Here is a 20936-nt window from a genome sequence, read left to right as displayed (position 1 = left end):
CTGGCTCCTTCTTGTTATGGGTGCGGAGGTTCCTGAACCGCTGGCTTGGGCGGGTGGTGAGAACACAAGGCCACCTCACGTCTCTGTGGCCACAGTTGCTAGGTGGGCTGGATCCAGCGCAGGCAGTGTTTGAAGTAGGGTGTGTGAGGTAGGTAGGAGGATGGCCCTGGGCTGTCGTTTAGGCAGAGTGAAGTAGAGTCCTGCGGTGAGATGAATTAACCATTTGGGAAGCTGCTCGCAGGCAAGCGGAGCTCTGAGCAGTTGGGTCCTCCCTGCCCTCGAACAGCAGGGGGATTTTAGACACAGATCTCACCCTGCTCGCTTCTTCCTACCAGAGGCAGGATGTAGGTGGCCCCATGGTTATTGCACTGGGCCGCAAGACTTGGGGTCTGGTGGTCCTAAGAGGAGATGAAGGAGGGGGCTGTTACAGGGTGGATGCAGTGTGGCTAGGCACTTTGCCTTCTCCCAGGCTCTGTGCTCTAGTCATGTCCTCTCTTCTGAACCCTCCCACATCCCTGCCGCTCTGGCTATGCACCTCGCTCCCGACCCCCAGCCCCCAGCTGCTGTTCCAGTCCTGCCTGTCACTGTTGTATTTGGTCCTTAGTCTGTACAGCATGCTGCCCCAGTATAGCGCCCTTTCTAGTGTGGACGGGGCCTTTGAGTAGACGCTGGCTCATGCTGAGCCGTCCTCTTGCTTTGAGACCTTGATGGGGAGACTGAGCACCGGTGGTTTTCTGTCTTCTGATCAGGGTGCACGACCCTGTAGCTGTCAGGGTGTGCGACCCAAGCTGTCGAGAAGCCTGCATGTGGTTGGGTAGCAGGGCCGGTATCATGTGTTCGAAGTGAGGCTTGTCGTTTCTGCAGAGAACGACCTGGAGGGATCCCAGTTTTGCAAACTCTTATGGGTTTAGCAGGGGAGGGAAGCCTGCTGGCCCAGTGGTTCTTACCCATGGGTCTGTGTCCACACTGTGAATGTGGGCTGCGATTTAGCTATGCTTAGCTACTGCTAGGCTGCCCCGTGCCCCATTCTGGGTGGGGATTCCCCGTTCGGATGGTCAGGTCTGTTTCCCAACCTCAGCTCCCAGGAAGGCTGCAGGGTGATCTTCTCTTCTTAGCATATGTGCAATGTGCCTCAGTTGGCAATGGACCAGGATTCATCACCGAATTTGGTCCACTGGTTGGATCGTTAACTTCCCCAGGCTGGGCTGGGTACCGATGGGGAGTGCAACATGAACGCTGATCGATGCACTGTCCCAATGCTGCAATGGCACTGTGCAAACCTTGCTATGTCGTACAGTGTCCTGCAGTGCAAGGCTGATGCAGTGGTGTGTTAGGGGAGGGCCTGGCACTGGGTAGGAAGGAGAGCTAGCTTAGCTTCTGCCTGCCAGCCCTACCATAGCATTTCAACAATAACACCATCTTCCCCTTGAAGGAATGCAATGGCCAAAAGGATGCACCTGGATGGGGCTGAGTGGGTCCGCACGGCAGTCTGGGCTGCATGCTGGTTGGCTGCCCCACTGGGTCATGGCTCAGGGGATACTAACCACCCCATCCTCCTCCACTGCAGGCAGGCTTGCTGGAGATGGAGTGTTCTTGCCCTGGGAGGGCTTGTGTGGGGTCTGTGCCTATGTTCCCGAAACAGCCGGGTCTGGCGCCCCATGACAGGACCGGGGCTGTCCCTTGGCAAACTGTGAGCACTCTTCCCCCTTGCAGTGTGCTTACCCATGCTGTGCCTCGCTCAGAGTGCAGCTGGAGCTGGGACACGGGATGAACCAAGGGGGCAATAGGCCTTTTGCCCCCCTGAGATGGACTCCTGCCGGAGCTGGGTTGTGGCCCAGCCTCCCCGATGTGGCTGAGTGGGCAGTGTGGGTGAGCTGTGGGCAGGTGTGTCTCAGTCTCCCAGTCTGTGCGCGTGGCTGGAACCACAGCTGAACTAGAATCATGATACATCTCTGGGCCACTGTCCCAGGTGGGGGATGTGAAAACGGAGCCTTTGATTGCTCCAGACACCCCATGGGGACGGAGCACCCTATTTCCTCCTCCTCCTCCTGCCAGGCTCTGTTTCCGGTTTACAATCTGTCAGAGGCTCTGAGGAGACCTGGGGCTCCTTGAGTGACTTGCTGACTGGGAGGCTGTCGGCCGAATCCCCCAATCCCGGAGTCTCAAAGGGCCTGGGATGTGGCTCAGTGGTGAGCCTCTCAGCGGTGAGCCCCTTACTATCCCCAGCTCTTCCATTTCCTCCTCTCCCTCTCTGCTGGTTAATGGCAGCAGGATTGAAAATGGGTTGTAACTCTTCCTTAGCAGAGCAGCCTCTCCCCTTGGCCCTGCGTTCAGCTGGATCTGGCCAGGAGTTCCCAGGTCTGGGCTATCCCCTCCTGACAGACAGGTGTTGGGGCAGCTGGGAAGGGTTGGGGCAGTGCTGAAGTGACAGCAGGAGATGGTCTTCAGCTCCAAGGCAGAAGCTGAAAGAGAGACCATGTTCCTGAGTCTGCAGCCCATGTGTGGAGATTTCACTCCCTCTGTAAGTCCCTGTTTCCCCCCAATTTTGCACTCCCAGCCCCATCCTAGATGCCCTAAGCTGTGGCCAGCTGGGGAGAGAGGAGTGATGACCAGAAGGGATGGTCTGATGCAGAATTGTTGGTGGAATTGTCTGGGTTGGGTTATGCAGGAGGTCTGATTGGATTGTCAGGCCACAAGAGAGCATTAGGCCATCTATGGATGCTCCAGGGCACTTTGAATCACAGAGAATTCCCTGTTCCCCAGGGGGTCGAAGGGCTTGAAGTTGTGTATGTGGGGATCCCATGTGGAAAGGCTGTAGACTCTGGGGATGGGGGGAGGTGAGAGGACCCTAAAGGAAATGGGGAGTGGGGGGAATCTGAGAAGCTGTTCCTGGCTGCCTCCCTGTCATTGCCCTGTTGCAGTTCTAAGGCCTGCCTACCACAGCTTCCCCTTGGTGGAATATTTGGGGGGCAGCTAGGCAGACGAGGGCTTTGCTCAGTGAACCCCAACAGAGGGGGATTTATTGCTGAGCTGCAGTGTTTTTCACAGCGAGGGTAGCAGGACATTAACCCAGTTGTGTTGGGTTCCTTACAAACAGGTTGGAAGTGGGTATTAATGACATTTGCTGTTGCAGCTTCTGTCTCTTTGCTGACAAAGCAAAGAACTCTCTTGCCTTCTGAAACCTCCTCCCACTCCTGTCTTCTCCTTTCCTAAATAAAAAGAGCTCTCTTCCATCGCAGCCTGGTGTTATCAGGGTGTTGCTGGAAAGTAATTAAATGAACAGTTGTAACAGAGCTCGGAGGGCCAGAGGAATGAGGGGATTTTAATCAAATCTGGAGGAGCAATTAATAAAGAGCTTGTAACCCTTTAAGGTCAGCTCCTGCTGTCACGTATCGGAGAGTGCAGGGGTCTGGCTAGCATCTGAAATGGGCATAGGGGGCTGTAAAATGCTAGCCCGTTTTCCTAAACTCTGGAGAGTCCAGTTGTTCATTGTGCTCTACAGAGGTTGGCTAGATGGCCAGGATCCCTAGCCATTCACCTTTCTCTATGCCGCACCTACCTTTGATTCCAGTACCTGAGTCATCTTGCCAATGAGCTTGGTGGGGTCTCAATGTGGTTCCCGCTTGTGTATCACAATCTAGGCATGACCTCCATTATAATCTGGAATAGTTGTTAGCCTCATTCAGGGGAGGCCCTTCTGTGGGGAGAGAGGGAGCTGTAGTTCAGGGTTGAGGGGCATCTATGGAGGGTGGGGGCCCATGACTAGAATAGCAGTGGTGGGCTGCTGGTCAGGATTGAGGGGTGTCTGAAGAGTTGTGTAGGAGCTCAGGGTTAGAGTAGCAGGAGGAGCTGCGGGTCAGAGTGGAGGGGGATTAGCAAAGCTGTAGGAGGAGGGCAGGGCTGGGATAGTGGGGTGATGGGGGACTGAAGGTCAGGGTTGAGGGGCATAAGTCTTTGAAAGGAGTTTGAAAAATGTTGGGCACAGCCGTGCATCCCTTTCCATGAAAGCCAGAGAGCACTAGAGAGGCTGTGTCTGTGCTGGGTACACTGGATCTCTTAGGTCCCTTGTGAGCTGTTTTTCTCTCTCAAGGTTCAATAATTCTTGATGGAAATAATGTAGCTTTTCTTAGCGCCTTTGCCTCTGGGTTGAAATGAACTCAGTGTTCCATTGGCTGCTCAGAACAGATACAGAGCAGCCTCGCCTGCCCTCCCTCTCACCATTGAGCTTTCTAAGGAGCTAAGGTTGTGTGGGGCCCACTGGGGCAAGCAGAGGTGTCCTCACATAGTCCAGGAGTTTCCAGTCTCTCTTCCCCTTCTTAGCTACCAGCAGGGGAGCTCAGACTGTTACCCACAGGAGACTGTACATTAGGTATGGAAGGTTGTAGGGTTCTTTCCAACCATGCCAGGTGACCTCCAGGTCATTGAGGACCAGATTAGGGGTGAACATCCTACCGACCCTGCTCCTTTTAAAATCTCCCCTCTTCCCTGCGGCTGCAGGGTTAGCATCTGGCCATTGTCCATCAGGGCTGTTAGCCTGTCACAGCTGTAACTTATGGAATGCTGCTGCTCTTTGGAACATCACTGGTGGCCGCAACAAGGAAGGCCATGGCTACGCTAGGAGCGCTGTACAGGTATTGGGATACCGATGTACCATACTGGCAAAGCGTTGCTCGTATAGCCGGAGCTAGACCGGCAAAGTTGCATTTTGTACCAGTATAGCGAAAGTCCCACGCATGAGCAAAATGAGCTGTATGGGTGAAAGAGCAGCTTAGCTGTATAACTGCGTCTACACTAGGGCCTCTGCCCGTCAGGGGTCCCACCTCTTCACACCCCTGGCTGACTGAGTTATGCCAGCAGAAGTCTGTAGTGAAGACAATGTTCCCTCTAAATTTTGACAGGCTGTGTGCGCAAAAAAACTTTCTTCTGTGCAAATTTTTGTGCTTCCGTGCAAATTTTTGTGCGTGTGGTGTTTCACCGGGTGCGCGGGGTTTAGGATCTGTGTGCGCGTGCACACATGCACAGCTTAGAGGGAACAGTGAGTGGAGACCTGGTCTAACTGTTGTCCCAACTGCAGGATTTTGCCCTGGAGTGATGGGGAGGGACAAAGATCCTGGGGAGGTTGTGGAATCCCCGTCACTGGAGGTTTTTGAGAACAGGTTGGACAAACACCTGTCAGGGATGATCTAGATTTGCTTGGTCCTGTCTCAGTACAGGGGGCTGGACTTGATGACTTCCTGAGCTCGCTTCCAGCCCTACATTTCTATGATTCGATAATAAGGAGAGCGAAAGACAGGGACATCTGGCTTGGGAAGGAGCCAGGTCTGCAGCTCCTTGAAGCAGGGGGCAGCACTGGAGTTTTCCCAGGATTGGGCATTTGCGGTTCATGCGCACTAGTGCTTGGGATACAACCATGATGCCCCCCATTGGTGTTTGTGGTCATGCTTATATGGGCTTCTTGAGGGACAAGAAGGGAGCTGTTTATAGAGTGAAATAACCTGCCGTCTAGTGGGCTCATGAGACTGCTATTCCTGGAGACCAGATTTCACCTCATTGACCCTTGAAGTCAATGCTCCCTGGGGGCATTAAGCACAAATAAATGCTCACCCAGGTCGTGCTGCTCTCTGCCTGAGACTGAGGGGAGGGCACACTGGCCAATCTGGTCTCAGCACTTGTAAAAATCAGGTGTCTAAACGTTGCCCCTTGACCCTAAATCTAGCTGCCTATCTCTGAAAGTCCTGCCCTAGGTATAGACACTGCCAGCTGAGGCTCAAGTCATGAGGCAAGCTGTAGTGTTAACAGACCCTCTAGGCCTTTATTAGGAGAGCCACCTCTGCTCAGAAGCTGGCCCCATGCACTGTTGCTGAGTATCTAACAGACACCCCCGCATATGGGTAGGGGACACCTATAGCCCCCCAGGGAACTCCAAGGGCACCCTTCACCCAGGGTAGCCAGGCTGCAAGGCACCATGCTGCCTGCGTGCCCCAAGCTGTGGGACTCAGGGTACGGTGGAGTCAGCGAGGGCACCTGCTCACGTCATGTGCTCACCGTGGCCGCACAGATGGGAGGGAAAGGTTCTGTGTGTCCCCAGCCTCAAGAGCTTGTACAGGGGTGGAGACTGGGCTCCTCGCCCCATTGCTGGATTCATAGGCACTGGGTTGTCTCTGGGGAGCACGACATGAGATGAAAGCACAGGAGAAGGGTCTCTGCCTGCTGCCCCACTGCACCCATCCTCAGCCTCAAAGAAACACTCGGGGCACCTCATGTCTTCAGCTCTGGGCTCGAAACAAGCCTGGGGCTTGCCCCTATATTTTGTTAATCCCTTCATGTCCAAGGGTGGGGTTAACTGGGCATGGGATCCAGCAGCATGAGGGAAGTGTACCCTACAGCCTTCCCTTAATCATGGGCCTGAGCCACCGTCATCATAGTGCGACCCACCTTCCCTTCCTCCCTCGCTGTCACTCATTTCTGCCTTGTTCCTCCCCTCCCTGTCCCATTCCCCTCCTGCTCCCCAGTTACCCATTCCATCTGTCCTGCAGGATCCCTACATCTCCCCCATTCCCTTCTGTCCCCACTCTCTCCAGGCTCTGGTTCCATCTGCCCCCGGTGCTGCCCCCACTCCGCCGAGCCCAGCCCCCTTTCCTGGTGTGTGTTGTGGGGCTCCCCAAGAGGTGGGTGGGTAGGAACAGGCTGGCCTGGGGCTTTCTGATGGGCATGTTCACAATCTACCTCTCTCTCTCTCTCTCTCCCCCCCAGGTGACACGAGTGCCCGTGGAGAGCTGTGAGCAATACAAGAGCTGTGCGCTGTGCCTGGGCTCCAGGGACCCCCACTGCGGCTGGTGTGTCCTCCATAACCTGTGAGTACGGCGGGCTCATGCTGGGTGTCTGTGCCCCAGCCCTGCACACCTGCCCTCTCTCCCCGGTCACCTGCCGGGCTGCCCAGGGCAAACCCTCATGGCTTCCCCTGAGCCCTTAGCTGGGGCCCAGCTGGGTCTCCCAGGACCAGCAAGGACATGAATCCCCGCCCCAACCCGGCATAACAGAGCCCTGTTTCGTTGGGCGCTGAGCGTGCTGTTGGATTTTTGTTGCATGTCCTTCGTCTGTATGGGTTTGTACTGCTGCCCATCACCGTGGTATCTGAGTGCCTTCCACATTAAACAGATTGGATGCCACTCTGCTGCGCCTGCAGGGACTGACGATAGGCCTTGCTAGAGCCAAGCGCAATACAGGCAGGGTCCGTGCCAATGCCCATCGCTCCTCACCTGTCTTACTATCCTAGTCCAGGGCACTGTCCAGCCTCCCCCCATCCCATCCCATCCCAGTCCTGGGCCCCTCACACAGCTCAGCCAGGGCCTCTTAGTGCTGACCTGCAGCCTCCCGTTGTTCCCTCTCGGGTCCTCACCAGAGGTGCTGGCCAATTAGCCTTGCTTGGGTGGCTTCTCAAGGTGCTCCTGCTGAGATCTGTGTACGTGCTCAGCCCCTACAGCTGTGGTCAAACCCCAGTGAAAGGAAGAATAGCCCATCTCAGCAGATGTGACCCTCAGCTTCCTCCGCTGTGGGTGGTGTCGCCTCTCACTGACTCCGTGGAGCGTGTGGGTGCAGATGAGAGCCCTTCAGAGAGGGGCACTGGCTGTGAGGTTGGTTCCCCACCAATTTCCAGCTGGTGGCAGACCAGACTGGGAGATAAGGGCTCATCCGCCTTGCTTGTGCTGTCTCTCGCTGGCTTCTCTGGCTGCGCTGTGTCCCCTGGAAAGAAGTGAGGGTGATTGATGGCAGCCTGCTCCGAGTCGCCAGCCATCTAGCGCACAGAGGATTCTGAGTGTCAGATCTGCCGGGTAGCTAAGGATTAGACATGAAGCTTCCCTCCCTGACGGGCAGGAGCTTCCCATCCCCCTGCAGCACACATTTATGCAGGCCACATGGCAATGGAGAAGCTCGCCCTTGCTCAGCTGTTCCCCAGCCCTTCTGGGCATCCAGGGTGCTGCACTATCAGAGTCTGGATTGCCCCATTAGCCCTTTGGAGTCCAGGGCATTTCATCCCTGTGTTGACTTTCCCCTTTGTGACCAGATGTGGTTTGATGGTGGTTTGGAGCCTGGTGTGAATTGAGTTGCTGGGACTCAGCCCAGTCCTGAGCAGACCAGTGCCCATAGCACAAAGCTACCACCATGACAGGCACTAAGTCCCACCCTTGTGAATAGCCTCAGCAGAGCGGTCACAGACTGAGAGCCTTGGAGTCGCTCTACAGCACGGGTGGCAGAGGGCATGGGGAGAGCTTGTCCTGACGCTGACCATGGCCTCAGTCTCCTAGGCTGCCTCCAGCCAGGCCCGCCAGGGCAGCGGCGGGTGGGGGAGGTGGGGCTGGGGGTGGCGGAATTGCCCAGGGTCCCAGGAGATTTAAAAGGGCCCAGGGGCCGCCGGCAGTGCAGCAGGGCTAAGGCAGGCTTCCTGCCCGCCCTCGCTCCGCACTGATCCCGGAAGCAACTGACATGTTCCTGCGGCCCCCGGAGAGGGGATCTCTGTGTACTGCCCTTCCCCCCAGCACCGACTCCGCAGCTGTCATTGGTCGGGAATTGCGGCCAGTGGGAGCTGTAGGGGTGGTGCTTGTGGGCAGTGACGCACGGAGACCAGTGTTCCCTCTAATTTTTTACATCCATGTGCAGTTATATGCACCAATATGGGGGTGATGTGTGACATATCGGCGCACATAACAAAATTCATGTGGGTGGGGGTGGGGCTGAGGGGTTCGGAGTGTGGGAGGGGCTCAGGGTTGGAACAGAGGGTTGGGGTGCAGGGTGTGTGTGGGAGGGCTCTGGCTGGGGGTGCGGGCTCTAGGGTGGGGCCAGGAATGAGGGGTTTGGGATCCAGGAGGGGTCTTATGGCTGGGGTGAGGGGGGATGAGGACTTCAGCTATGGGTGAAGGCTCTGGGGTGGGGCCGGGAATGAGAGGTTCTGGCTGCGGGAGGAAGCTCAGGGCTGGGAGAGAGGGTTGGGGGGTGAGGGGTGTAGGCTCTGGGTGGGGCCAGGGATGAGGGGTTTGGTGTACAGGCTGCCCCGTGGCTGTGATGGGGAGAGAGGACTCCCCCCAGCCCTCTCCTGCCGCAGCAGCTCGGGGCTGAAGGAGGGGCTCCTCTCCCCCAGCTGTGGCAAGTGTGGGGCTGGTCCGTGCTGAGGCTGGCGGGGAGGGGTGCCTCTCCCCGCCCCAACAAGTCCATGCTGGGGGAGAAGTATCTCTTCCCGCCGCAGCCCATAGCCTCTGCATGGGGCTTTATAGACATGCAGTTTAGAGGGAACTTAGGCAGGGAGCCCTGGGCCTCCCGCCTAAGAGCTGCTGCCGGAAGGGGTGCCAGTTGCTTTTGGGAGCTGCCCGAGGTAAGCACCGACCCCCTGCCCCTTTCTGCACCCCAACCCCCTGTCCCAGCCCTGAGCCCACACCCAAACTCCCTCCTAGAGCCCACAGCCCCTCCCACACCCAAACTCCCTCCCGGAGCCTGCACCCCGCACCCCAACCCCCTGCCCCAGCCTGGTTAAAGTGAGTGAGGGTGGGGGAGAGCGAGCGATGGAGGGAGGGGGGATGGAGTGAGCAGGGGGCAGGGCCTCAGAGAAGGGGCGCGATAGGGGCATGGTCTCGGGGAAGGGGTGGGGCAGGGGGCAGAACAAAGGCCTTTGGGTCTGTGTGATTAGACAGTTGGGAACCCTGCCGGGTGGGCATGCAGAAGCCCTGGCTGTGCCGGGAGAGCACACCCAGCAGCGCAGGTGCAGCACCGCCCAAATGTCACGTGCACCACGTCCGCGGCTTGTGCGTGCCTGGGGCCCGGAACTGCTGTCCACGGGCCTGCCTCCAGCAACCTCTGCTCCTAGGAAATGTACAGGGGGGCTAAGCCTGTAGTGGGCGATGGACTCGGGGAGCTAATAGGGGCTGCCCGTCTCTTTATGCTGTGATGTTTACTCCGGTTTCTCTCACACATGCAAATGTGCCTGATTGCACTGTGCCATCTAGGCCAGAAGTACTGGAGCTAACCTCTCTGATACTCAGGCCTGTGGAAAGCAGGAGTTTTACCTCTGAGGCTCAGCACAAAGCCATTGTAGGTAGCCAAGGCAGCCGGCTCTGCTGTTGCACGTCGTGTGATGGTGCAGCTTGGGGAGAGGCAGCGGGCACAGTCAGATCTGCACAGAGCCAAGGCCCTGTTGTGTGACAGCATCCTTAACAGTGAAGGTGGGCTGCAAAGTGCAGGCAGCGGGTGAGAGACGCTGGAGAATAATCTCCTGCCTTTTGCACCATAGCGCCTCTCCCTTTGTGTGCACAGCCCAGCCAAAATGCAGCCCCTCAGGCATGGAGGGCAGCAGTCAGTGCTCAGTGGACAAAGCCCTGCTCTTTCTCAGTGTGCCCTGGGATCTTCAGTGTCCATGTGGAGCAGGCAGAAGCTCCGTGTCTCCACTCTGAAGGACCCACATGCAGTAACCTGCATGGAACCAAGTTGATTGGTTCTGGAGGGCAAAAGGCTGAGCTGAGCCTGTTGGGATTTGTCCCAGTGGCTGTGTGGGTAGCTGAGGCATTACACACTGAGCCTTAGTGTGGTGAGCCATCCCCTCACACTGACAGCCAAGCTGTAGTGGGCCTGTGGGTGGGAGGGGTAGGCAAGAAGCAGAGGGAAATTGGGGAGGAGAGACCCAAACATGGGGTGTGGTGCAGTCCGAGGGAGCTTCTGCTGGATGGAGCCAGTGATCTTCTGGCCGGGGGCCTCACCCGGACCTTCCTTTTCCAGACTCGCTGGGCCTCATGCCGTCCAAGGGCCAAAACCTGACGCCTCTCTCTCGATCCCCAGGGTAGATTTCAGGTCAGACCCAATAAGCTGGGCAATAGCTCCCCCAGCACGGGGACATCCCGCTGTGGTGCACATGTGGTCAGCCACAGACTCCTGTGGTTAGCAGTGATGCCGGCACAGCTGCCTGGATAGGCGGAGAGGCTAAACCACAGGGGCCCCTAACTCTGCCCTCCCCCCCCACCTGTGTCTGGCAGGAATCGAAGTCATAGTGTCGTTTCAGAGGCAAATCGCAGGCAGGCAGTCATCCCTCACCTGTACTTACTGCAGGGAGGGGGCGGTGTGAATGGGCTGTAATTTGCTCTGGACAGCTGGGAGGGAAGGCCTTTAACCTGGCAGCCAGGCTCCCAGACCTCAGCTCCATGTGCAGGACGGGTGGCAAAATGGCATGGAAGGTAGAAAAACCAGCACAAAGTTTGGGGATTTTCTTTTGGGGGTTGGAATTGAAAAACACCTTGGAAGTGTGTCTCTCCCTGGCAAAGCTCTGCCTCTCTAGCCATGCAGGGCGTTTAATTAAACTCTGAGCTGCCATTTCCCTCCATGATCCCTTGGGGGTCGGGGAAGGATGGGACAGAGCATATTTTGGGGTCTCTGAGATACGGTGTGGCACTGGCATCTGCTCAGGGGATAAATCACCCAGATTACCGCCAGGACCTTGAAATGTGTCCAGGCATTTCTTTTTCTTGTTGCCCTCCACTTAATTAGACTTTTTCCCATAATGCAATAATGTTGTTGCAGATAAAGGGAGGGGAAGCAAAGGGAAGTTCTTCGAACTCATTACGAGGAAGCAGTGCGTCTTGAAGGGGCTGCAGAGTGGGGGAACGGCCCCCAGGCCATGAGGGCTGGTTAATCAAGAGCTGCTTTCTTGATGTACTGTGGGGAAAGAAGCACTGAGAGCATAGAGGAAAGACGGGGGAGCTTCAGCATGTTCTGGAGGAACTGGTAGTTACTGGTGCAAGGGGAGGGAGTAAGTTAGTGCACTATCCTCTGAAGACCTGAGCCCATAGCAGGGTGTAGGGTACAAGTGGAAAACAATTTCTCATGCCACCCCAGGCCACCACACAATTAGATGAGAGCACCATCAAAGAACTGGGGGAGAGGGTTAGAATATTCAGGGGCATGCTGCAGCGCTGGGTTGGGGTGCATTGGCAGAGCTGTGTGGTGTACCAAGGCTGGAGTAGCAAGGGATGATGCAGTGCTGGGTTGGGGTGCATCGGCAGAGTTGTGTGGTGTATCCATTCTAGAGTAGCAAGGAGTGCTGCAGTGCTGGGTTGGGATGCCTTGGAAGAGAGCCGTTGGAGGTACCCAGGGCTAGAGTAGCCAGGGGTGCTGCCTGGTGGGTGTGATACATCCTGTCCAAACACCTGCTCTGGGATCGGCCGTAGTTGTTCAGGGTTTTAGGAGGGCTCCTGAGCCTGCCTCTCATGTGATGTCCATTCTCCATCCCACCCTGGTAAAGCTCTGACCTGTGAGTTTGCAGCATGTGGGTCCTCTAGTCTTGGCCAGCCTCTGAGCTCTGTGTAAAGCTCAGTGTAGCAGTAACTCCCTGTGACTGGCCCTCCCACAGGTTTGGGTGGTGCTTAGCTCTGAGCTCGGGGGATTCTCCTTGTCCTCACTATGGCTGTTTTATCCCTCTGCAGCTGCTCGCGGAAGGACCGATGTGAGCGGGCTGATGAGCCTCAGCGCTTTGCCTCGGACCTGCGCCAGTGCGTCCAGCTCACCGTCCAGCCCAAGAACATATCGGTCACCATGTCCGAGGTCTCGGTAAGCTGCTCAGCCTGGGGGTGTTTAAGCGTCACCCGTGCTAGCTTCATTCTGGTGCTGTGGCAAAGTGAAGGCAACAATTTGCAATAAAAATGCAGTATCGAACAAATAGAAAAAAGGGTAAATAGATAGCGATCAATTATAAATTACAAATTCTGAAATCCAGAAAATTGATAAGGGAAGCTAAAGATGGAAAAATCCATTGCTGGCAGGACTAGGGATAATAAGGATTTCTTTAAGTATATCAGTAACAAAAGAAATCCTGGAGGTAGTAAAATTGTTAATAATGATGCAGAAAAGGCAGAACTGTTCAATAAATCGTTCTGTTCTGTTTTTGGAAAGAAGCAGGTTGATGTACTCGTATCACATGAGGTTGATGAAGTACTTTCCAGTCCATTAGTAACTAATGAGGCTGTTAAATAACATCTACTAGGGATAAGCATTTTTAAATCAGCAGACCCAGTTAACTGGCACCTAGGAGCTGGCTAACGAGATATCTGGCTCACTGATGTTAGAGTTTAATAAATCTCTGTTAATATAGGGGGAGATTCCAGAAGACTGAAGGAATGCTCATGTGTCAATATTCAGAAAGGGCTGTTGTAATGACTTGCTTCACTACAGGCTGCTTAGCTTGACATCAGTCCTGGGCAAAGTAATGGAAAAACTGATATGGGATTCAACTGATAAAGAGTTAAAGGATAGGAATATAATTAATGCCGGTCAACATAGTTTTATGGAAAATAGGTCTTGGGAAACAAACTTGAATTGAGTCTTTGATCAGATTGCACGTTTGGTTGACAAAGGTAACTGTGTAGATGTAATGTACGTAGATTTTGTAAGGCATTTGATTTCCTGTGTCTGAATGGGTTACCTAGGGAGGTGGTGGAAACTCCATCCTTAGAGGTTTTTAAGGCCCAGCTTGGCAAAGCCTTGGCTGGGATGATTTAGTTGAGGTTTGTCCTGCTTTGAGCAGGGGGTTGGACTAGATGACCTCCTGAGGTCTCTTCTAACCCTAATCTTCTATGATTCTATGCAGGAGATCAGACTAGATGTGATCTAATGGTCCCTTCTGGCCTTCCACTCTCTGAATCTCACCTCCTTCCTTGTCCCCTGGTTTTCAGGAATGGGCAAGTGTTTGCTTACGGACTGGGGGCTGGACTTCCCTGCTGGATTTCGGGGAGCATATGGGTACTGTTCCTGGCCTGGCCTGTTGGCTGGGCTTGGTCTGGTTGATCATTAATGAGTTCCTCTTATTAGCTGATTCTCTGTGTGATATTTCTCCCTCCTTTCCCCAGCTGGTTCTGCAGGCCTGGAACGTCCCAGATCTCTCTGCTGGGGTGAACTGCTCCTTTGAAGATTTCACGGAGTCCGAGAGCCGCATTGAAGACGGGAGGATCTACTGTAGCTCTCCATCTGCAAAGGATGTTATCCCCATCACCAGGGGCAGGGGTGAGTTTAGGAACCACACTTGGCCCATGTCACCTTTGCAGTGGCTGCCTGACATACCTTGCAGGATCTTCCCATGGAAGCCACGTGCAGAGAAGAGCTGGGCTGGCCACCAAGCTTTCCCCGTATGACTTAGTTCTGCACTTACCGTAGAGTTGTAGACCTAGAAGGCAGCGAGGAGTCATGAATGCGTGGAATAGGTTGATGGCAGCTCAGCCATTCCCAGCCTGTATATTTTAAACTTGCATTAAAAGCCCTGGCTCTTTCTAGCTATCTATAGCATAAATGTGTGTGACATTCCCCCTCTCTGCCTCCAGATAGAGGAGAGGGGTAAAGTGTGTCAATACACATGTGGTCAGGGTGTGGGCATTCAGGCATGCCCTGTTGCAACACATACACACCACCCCTGCCCCCTGGATGAAATGAGCAGGGCTGTAGTCTCCCCAGGAGAGCAGTGCAGAGGCCCTATCTTTTGAGTCATTTAAAGCTGGCCTGGACCAGACATGAGGGAATGCCCTGTCAGGATCAGTCCTGCATTGGCCCTGGGGAGATGGTTGGGTGAGCGTAGCAGCTCTTTTCCATGTCCAGCGGTGCTGATGCTGTGGTGCTGGACGTGCAGCAAGGGAGAGGCTGTTTCTGTTCTCTGCGCCCTTGTATGTGCATGTAACTGGGATCCCAAATTCCAGCAGCCACCTGTCTCCGGGATAGAGCTGTGAGTCAGGGGCACATTCCAGTGACACTGCTGGGGGAGGTTAGGAGCAGGCCAAATTTCAGTGAGTGGCATGGTGACCTGGGACAAGGGGTCACAACGCCAGTGAGATTTGGCCCGGCCACTCCTCCTTCTGGGCCAAATGGTGTAGTGACCTGTTACACAGAGAGTCTGTTCCTGTATAGCTGGACGCAGGGGCGTCTGCCAAGAACTCGGCTCCTGGAGGCGATGGTTAATATGCTGTGTGGGTAAGAGAGGGGAGACTGCAGCTAAAAAGGGGGTAGATGCTTCATTGTGCTCTGCCCTCACCCTCTTCTGCTTCTTGGGCACAGCTGCCTGTAGATGGCCCGAGCGTCTGACTGCCAGTCTAGCACTGTGGTACCCTACAGGGCTCTGTGGCACCTCATTCCTTAGCACTGGAGCATTTTCCAAACAGGCTGATTTTGCAGTAGACTCCACTAGACTCTTGCGCTGGTTTAGACTCTTCCAGTATCTGGTTTGGGTGCCCTCCTCAGCCCCTCACCTTGCTGCTACCATAAACACAATCCAGGGTGTGTGCCCCTCCGATCCCTCCCCTTCCCTCTCCCCCGCCCCCCCGACCTGCCAGCTCCGCGCAGAGCAACCTTGCCTGTCCTCTGAACCCTGCCAGCCAATCAGGAGGCTTCCTAAAGGAGAGCCCTCCCTTTTTATCTCAATAACTGGGTGATTTTGTTAGCTATTTGGGGTTAATTGGGATCGCTTCGTGCCTCAGTCAACCCCCACACAGGCCTCCATCGCTCGCTGCTGAGCCATGTGTTCGGTTCCATAGGTCTCTCTCTGATCCATGTCCTTTCTGCCCGGGGCCCCTCTCTGAACAGTGCATAAACCTTGTTCCCTTGCAGGCGACAAGCGGGTGGTGAAGCTCTACCTGAAATCCAAGGAGACTGGGAAGAAGTTTGCTGCTGTGGATTTCATTTTCTACAACTGCAGCGTCCATCAGTCGTAAGTGACCTGGGCTGCGTGAGTGCGTTCTGGGGAGGGGTCAGAGTAGGGCATGAGAGATGGAGACAGGCAGAGGCAGGTAGGGAGAGATGCCAGCTATGCACCTAAGAAACGTGTGTAGACAGGCCCAGAGGGTGCTAACTGTGTGCTATGGCTCACTGAGATTTGGGGTAGGATTGTTGGTGATCTAAGCCATCTGGTCTTCCCCTTACGTTTGGTGTAGCGAAGGGGCAAGGACTGGGCCAGGGCCCCTGAGACCAGGGGAAACCTCTAAACAGTCATGCTTTATAAATCCATCCCATCCTTGTTGTGCAGCTAATTGAGAGGGAGGGGGAGTCCATTCCTGCTGCTTCTCCAACAGAATTGTTTGCAAAGTCCCAGTCAGATACACCTGTGCAATCTCGCAGAAGGCCGTTGTGCTGCACAGGTGGCACTCAAGACAGTAGGGAGTCTGTGAAGGCATAACTTGGCCCGCAGAACCGGGAAGGGAAGAGCCCAAAAGTGTGACATTCTGAGCCTACGATGAGTTTGCAGGACTGGCAGTTGGATAGCCCCCCGCACCCACCCAGTTTCTTTACTTGTAAACGGAGCGCTGGGACCTGGAAGCAGTTGTGAGATGCTAAACGTGGAGCCCCACAGTGCCTCTTTTCTACAGTCGCTGCTCACAGCAGAAGCTCATTTGAAAACTAGGATTTTCTTTTTGGAAAGCTTTGGAAGAAACAGGAACGAGGTGGATACTTACCAGAATGCAGACTCCTTAGCAATTCCTGTGACTCAAACTCCTCTTTCAGGGGCCGAGCATCTTGTTACTCCTCTGAACAGTTAACATGCAGGGCAGGAATGACTTGGCTGTGCAGAACTCATGAAATCCTGTGTTTTCCTCGGGTTGTTGGATGGCAGGTTGGGACGTTCCTGCAAGGCTGAATGGAACATCCTACGTATGGTGGGGCATTTGCCCAAGAGTTTTCTAAGTGGAAGTAACTGTGGATTAGCTTTCTATCCAGACTTTTTTGGGACCTTCTTTCAGTGTGGATCTACAGGGTGTTTGAGCCATGCTTGTGATAAAATATGTGGACTATTGGGATATGCAGTGATGGCTGGTATACCCCATGCTTAGATAGTATGAATGGTAGAATCATAGAATATCAGGGTTGGAAGGGACCTCAGGAGGGCATCTAGTCCAACCCCCTGCTCAAAGCAGGACCAATCCCCAACTAAATCATCCCAGCCAGGGCTTTGTCAAGCCTGACCTTAAAAACCTCTAAGGAAGGAGATTCCACCACCTCCCTAGGCAACCCATTTCAGTGCTTCACCACCCTCTTCCTGAAAAAGTTTTTCCTAATATCCAACCTAAATCTCCACCACTGCAACTTGAGACCATTACTCCTCGTTCTGTCATCTGGTACCACTGAGAACAGTCTAGATCCATCCTCTTCAGAACCCCCTTTCAGGTAGTTGAAAGCAGCTATCAAATCCCCCCTCATTCTTTTCTTCCGCAGACTAAACAATCCCAGTTCCCTCAGCCTCTCCTCATAAGTCATATGGCAATAAGTGTAGTATGCAAACTTTAGTTAGAGAAGAGTCTGGTGTGTATTTGGGCGAAAAATTCAGAGCTCAAGAATGTGAGTGGTTCTGTTCTGCCAGAAACCATGTATTCAAGAGACGGTGATCAATGATTCCAGCAGAGTGAATGTCTGACAATGTGTATTGGAAAGTTTCCTGCAGAAGAGTTTAGCTCCAAATCAAAGGGGCAGCCTGGAGCTCTGCTACAAAAAGCCTCTTCAAAGACAATTCATCAAACAAGCCGAGTTTTCAACTTCGATCAGGGGAAAAGCAGTTGAGATGTCTGTATCCAAGCGGAATTGGGAAGGGTCTCTGGGGCCTAAAGGCTGGCATCAGAGCAGTCAGGACTGTGAGGTGAACAGTGGAGGCTGTGACGTACAGACAGGAATGCTACCTCCAAGTGTTTTGTGTTGGGGAGGTGAGGCTGGTCCCGTGTCTGGCAATTTGGTACCACCTGCCACTTCTTCAGAGAGCAGATCTTTTCTCCCTTGCAGAGCGAGGGGGGGAAGAGAGTTTTGAACTGGACTTTCTCTCTCACCTTGACCCAAGAAAAGAGCTCTGTCTCCTTTCGTGTCATGAGATTTCAGTAACGTTAGTCAGCTTGTGCTGGGGAAAGTTGCATGTCATTATTTTGCAAATTTAAAAAGCAGGTGTGATTTAAAAAAATAAATCAGTAAAAGAAACAAGACTTTTAACTACAAGTGGCATCAACTATGGCCAGATTGGGGGCCCATCGTCTTGATCTAGAGGGTAAAGATGCTGAGGAAAGTGGCATTTTATTTTATGGGCATGACGTAGAAATAAAAACCCGTAACAAAAATCCCTGCCTGATTTATTACCAGGTTGAGGTTTGATTTTGGATGCATTATTTAAAAAGGCTAATTATGGATGCATTAATATTTATGGTCTCTGGGTTGGAGCTGATAGAAAAGTCCTTGTTCAAGGCTGTTGAACATTTTTATTATTTTCTTTACGTCAAGGATTTTAGAGTTTGGAGGCAATTTTAATTGTGTGCCCTGCAGTCAAGTCATAGCCAAAGAACATGACAGTATCCAGGGTGATGCAATACATTTAAATACCATTTGCAGACAGGTGGCTTTAATGGATCTCTTCAGAAGTTAATAGCCTTTTGGATCCAGGTTTCATATTTTGCAGAGGAAAATCTATAGGTCAGCCTGATAAATTCTGTATTAGGAACAATGTGCTTTTCCACGAGGTTAATGTTTTTCCCGTTTGGTTTTCTGATCACCATGTATTATGTTTTACTTTTACATTTGGGCAGCTTCACTTAGGTCAGGAGATAAGGGCCTGAGCGTTGAATCATTCCTCTGCTTGAGGATGAAAGGTTTGAGAGATTTTCAAATCGTTATAGAAAGACAGAAGAATTGTGGGACAGCTGAAATTGGAGTAGTTAAAGGGAAGTCAAATGAAGATCCACCAATTTACACCAGTGGAAATCCTGGCCCAGTGTGTTCTCAGCAGAGCTCTGGAAAGGCACCCACAGAATTTGCAGCTAAAATCCATTTGCAGATCGTGGGTCTGGTCCTGCCATGTGTGGAGAGCCTTTGATTCCTGTTGCCACACATGAACTGGGCTCTCTGTGCATTTTCAAAGGACCCTGGGAATCTTGGTCTGGCTGCAGGGGAGACTCGGGTAGGGGAACAGTATGTTACCTCCCCTCCTTTTTATTTTTAAGGGACCACAATGAAAATGAATCATCAGTAGTCAAAGATGAGTTTAAAATACCTTGTTTAAAAAGTCTCTCCTGTGAATGTATCTTTGAGAGAGCAACCTAAGGGGACTCTATCCTATTTCTTTCTGATTTATCATCTTAGGGCTTTGTACTTCCAACCAGCATCCTAGACATGGGCTCCTTCCCCCGATAGATTAGCATCAATGAATTTCATTGGCATTTCTCCTTTTCCTGGTTATAGGGAGCTCTGCTTTGGGGGGCTTAGAAAGTTTTTCCCTGCATTACTGCTAATCGCCTCAGGTGACGACAGCAGAAAGAATTTTAAGCAATCTCCTTTACTTTTCCGCTTTGCTGCTGCTTGTTTTACTTTTTGGACCTCCTCAGCTTGGGGGAAGGGAAACCTCAGGCTGGTTACTTGCACTTTCTATTTCTGGTGGGTTGTGTTTTCTGTTTCTCCAGCAGAGCGCAGCCATGCTGGGTTTTCCGATAGCCCAGGGGAATGTTGAAATCAACAACCACAAAAGGCTGTTTATATTGAAAGCTTTTTTAAAAAATCCATGAATACACTTCAACTGGTGTTAGGTTTTTGTAAATTGCCTCTCCTCTCCCTCTCTTACGTTCCTTTCCAACATTTGCAACCTAAATCTCTTGATGTCTGCTACAATTTTCATAAACGGTTAGCGTTTTACAGTGCCCAACTTTAGATGCCATAAAAGGGCCTGGTTTCCAGAGGGGGGATGAAAATCAGGCCCTTTAAGGTGTCTCAAGTCGGGTACCAAAATCACTTGGAAAATCTTGTCACAACTCTCTTCAAGGAGGAGGTGAGATCTTGATCTCGCATCTGGATGGCATTCAGTCCTCTATCTCTTGTAATTTCCTCTGGTGCAGGCACTCCCTTGGTGATGTAGGCAGGCATAATGGCTCGGTGTCACTGTCCCCAGACAATCTGTGGCACAGGAGTATGCTATGGAGCGGGTCCGGGTGGGAAGAGGCGTGTTGGGGCTGGAGGGCTTGTGCGAGCGTCCCAGCTATTCTGGGCTGCAGAGCAGCCTATATATATAGCTGTGGGAAGTTGCCATAAGGTAGAACAGCCGGTAGTGCAGCTTTAATGTGTGCGCACGTCTGGGCTTAGAGTTTTGCCACTTGCCCACTGCTATCCGGAGCTGGGTCTCTTGCAAGGTGCAGGTGGGAATCAGAGCCCTTGTTTCCAGTGTAACTGCTGCATTACAGCGTCACCAGGAAAGCAGACCTTGTCCTGAGCATCGCCAGGCTTGAATTAAAATAGAAACTAGCTCGGTTTGCTTGAAAACAAGTCAGTTTGCATTAGTGACAAAGATAATGCGCCTTGTTCCTGATTTCCGTAGTAACCTCTTGCAAGTGAAGGACACTGATAAGGAGACAGGTAGGGGATTCTCAGTAATGGCCCCTTTTGGGAAGCTATGGATTTCCATGCTCCAATTAACAAACAGGAACTGGGAGAGTCTTGGAGTCCTCCTGGTAAATCCAAGATGGGAGGAGGAGGGGGTTAGAACTCTCTTTTATAAATGCCCCCATGAGTTAATCTGTTTTGTCCTCATCAATATTTTCGAAACCTGCTTTGAGAAGGGAGAGAGCTGTGACAGAGCCTCGCAATGATTCTCTCTTCGCTCTGCTTTGCAGAGAGAGGAATCACCGTGACACTAGGAGTTGGAGGCCTATAGCACCTCTCAATACAGATTATCCAGTTCTCACTGAAGTGCTGTTGACTGCTGACAGGGTTGTCCCACAGCTGATTTTTCAAGGCCAGCCCTGTGTGACATCTAGCAGACGCGCGGAGAAGAATCTAGTCTCTTTCCTTTCCAAAAAAGCTGTGGCAAGACGACCCAGACTCCTGTTTGTTAAGCCTAGATTAGCACCAAGGGTTTGCCTGTGTACTTTTTCAATGTGCTGGGCACGTCTGCCGTTCTACCTATAGTGACTAGA

The 20936-nt window shown here is 53.0% G+C and overlaps 1 protein-coding gene across 3 annotated transcripts in view; it reads left to right on the top strand.

The window, feature by feature from the left end:
* The window catches only part of PLXNA1 (plexin A1), a 267177-nt gene that overhangs the window by 125305 nt on the left and 120936 nt on the right, over positions 1-20936 (top strand). For all 3 annotated transcript variants that reach the window (XM_073351345.1, XM_073351346.1, XM_073351347.2), the window contains 4 exons: positions 6754-6854; positions 12459-12582; positions 13878-14031; positions 15619-15718. In XM_073351345.1, the coding sequence (XP_073207446.1) occupies positions 6754-6854; positions 12459-12582; positions 13878-14031; positions 15619-15718 (479 nt within the window). The remainder of the gene's footprint in view (positions 1-6753; positions 6855-12458; positions 12583-13877; positions 14032-15618; positions 15719-20936) is intronic.

This window comes from Lepidochelys kempii, chromosome 7 (assembly GCF_965140285.1).
Source record: "Lepidochelys kempii isolate rLepKem1 chromosome 7, rLepKem1.hap1, whole genome shotgun sequence".
Taxonomy (NCBI): domain Eukaryota; kingdom Metazoa; phylum Chordata; order Testudines; family Cheloniidae; genus Lepidochelys; species Lepidochelys kempii.
Note: the sequence above shows the minus strand (reverse complement) of the source record. Positions and strands in the feature narration are given on the sequence as shown.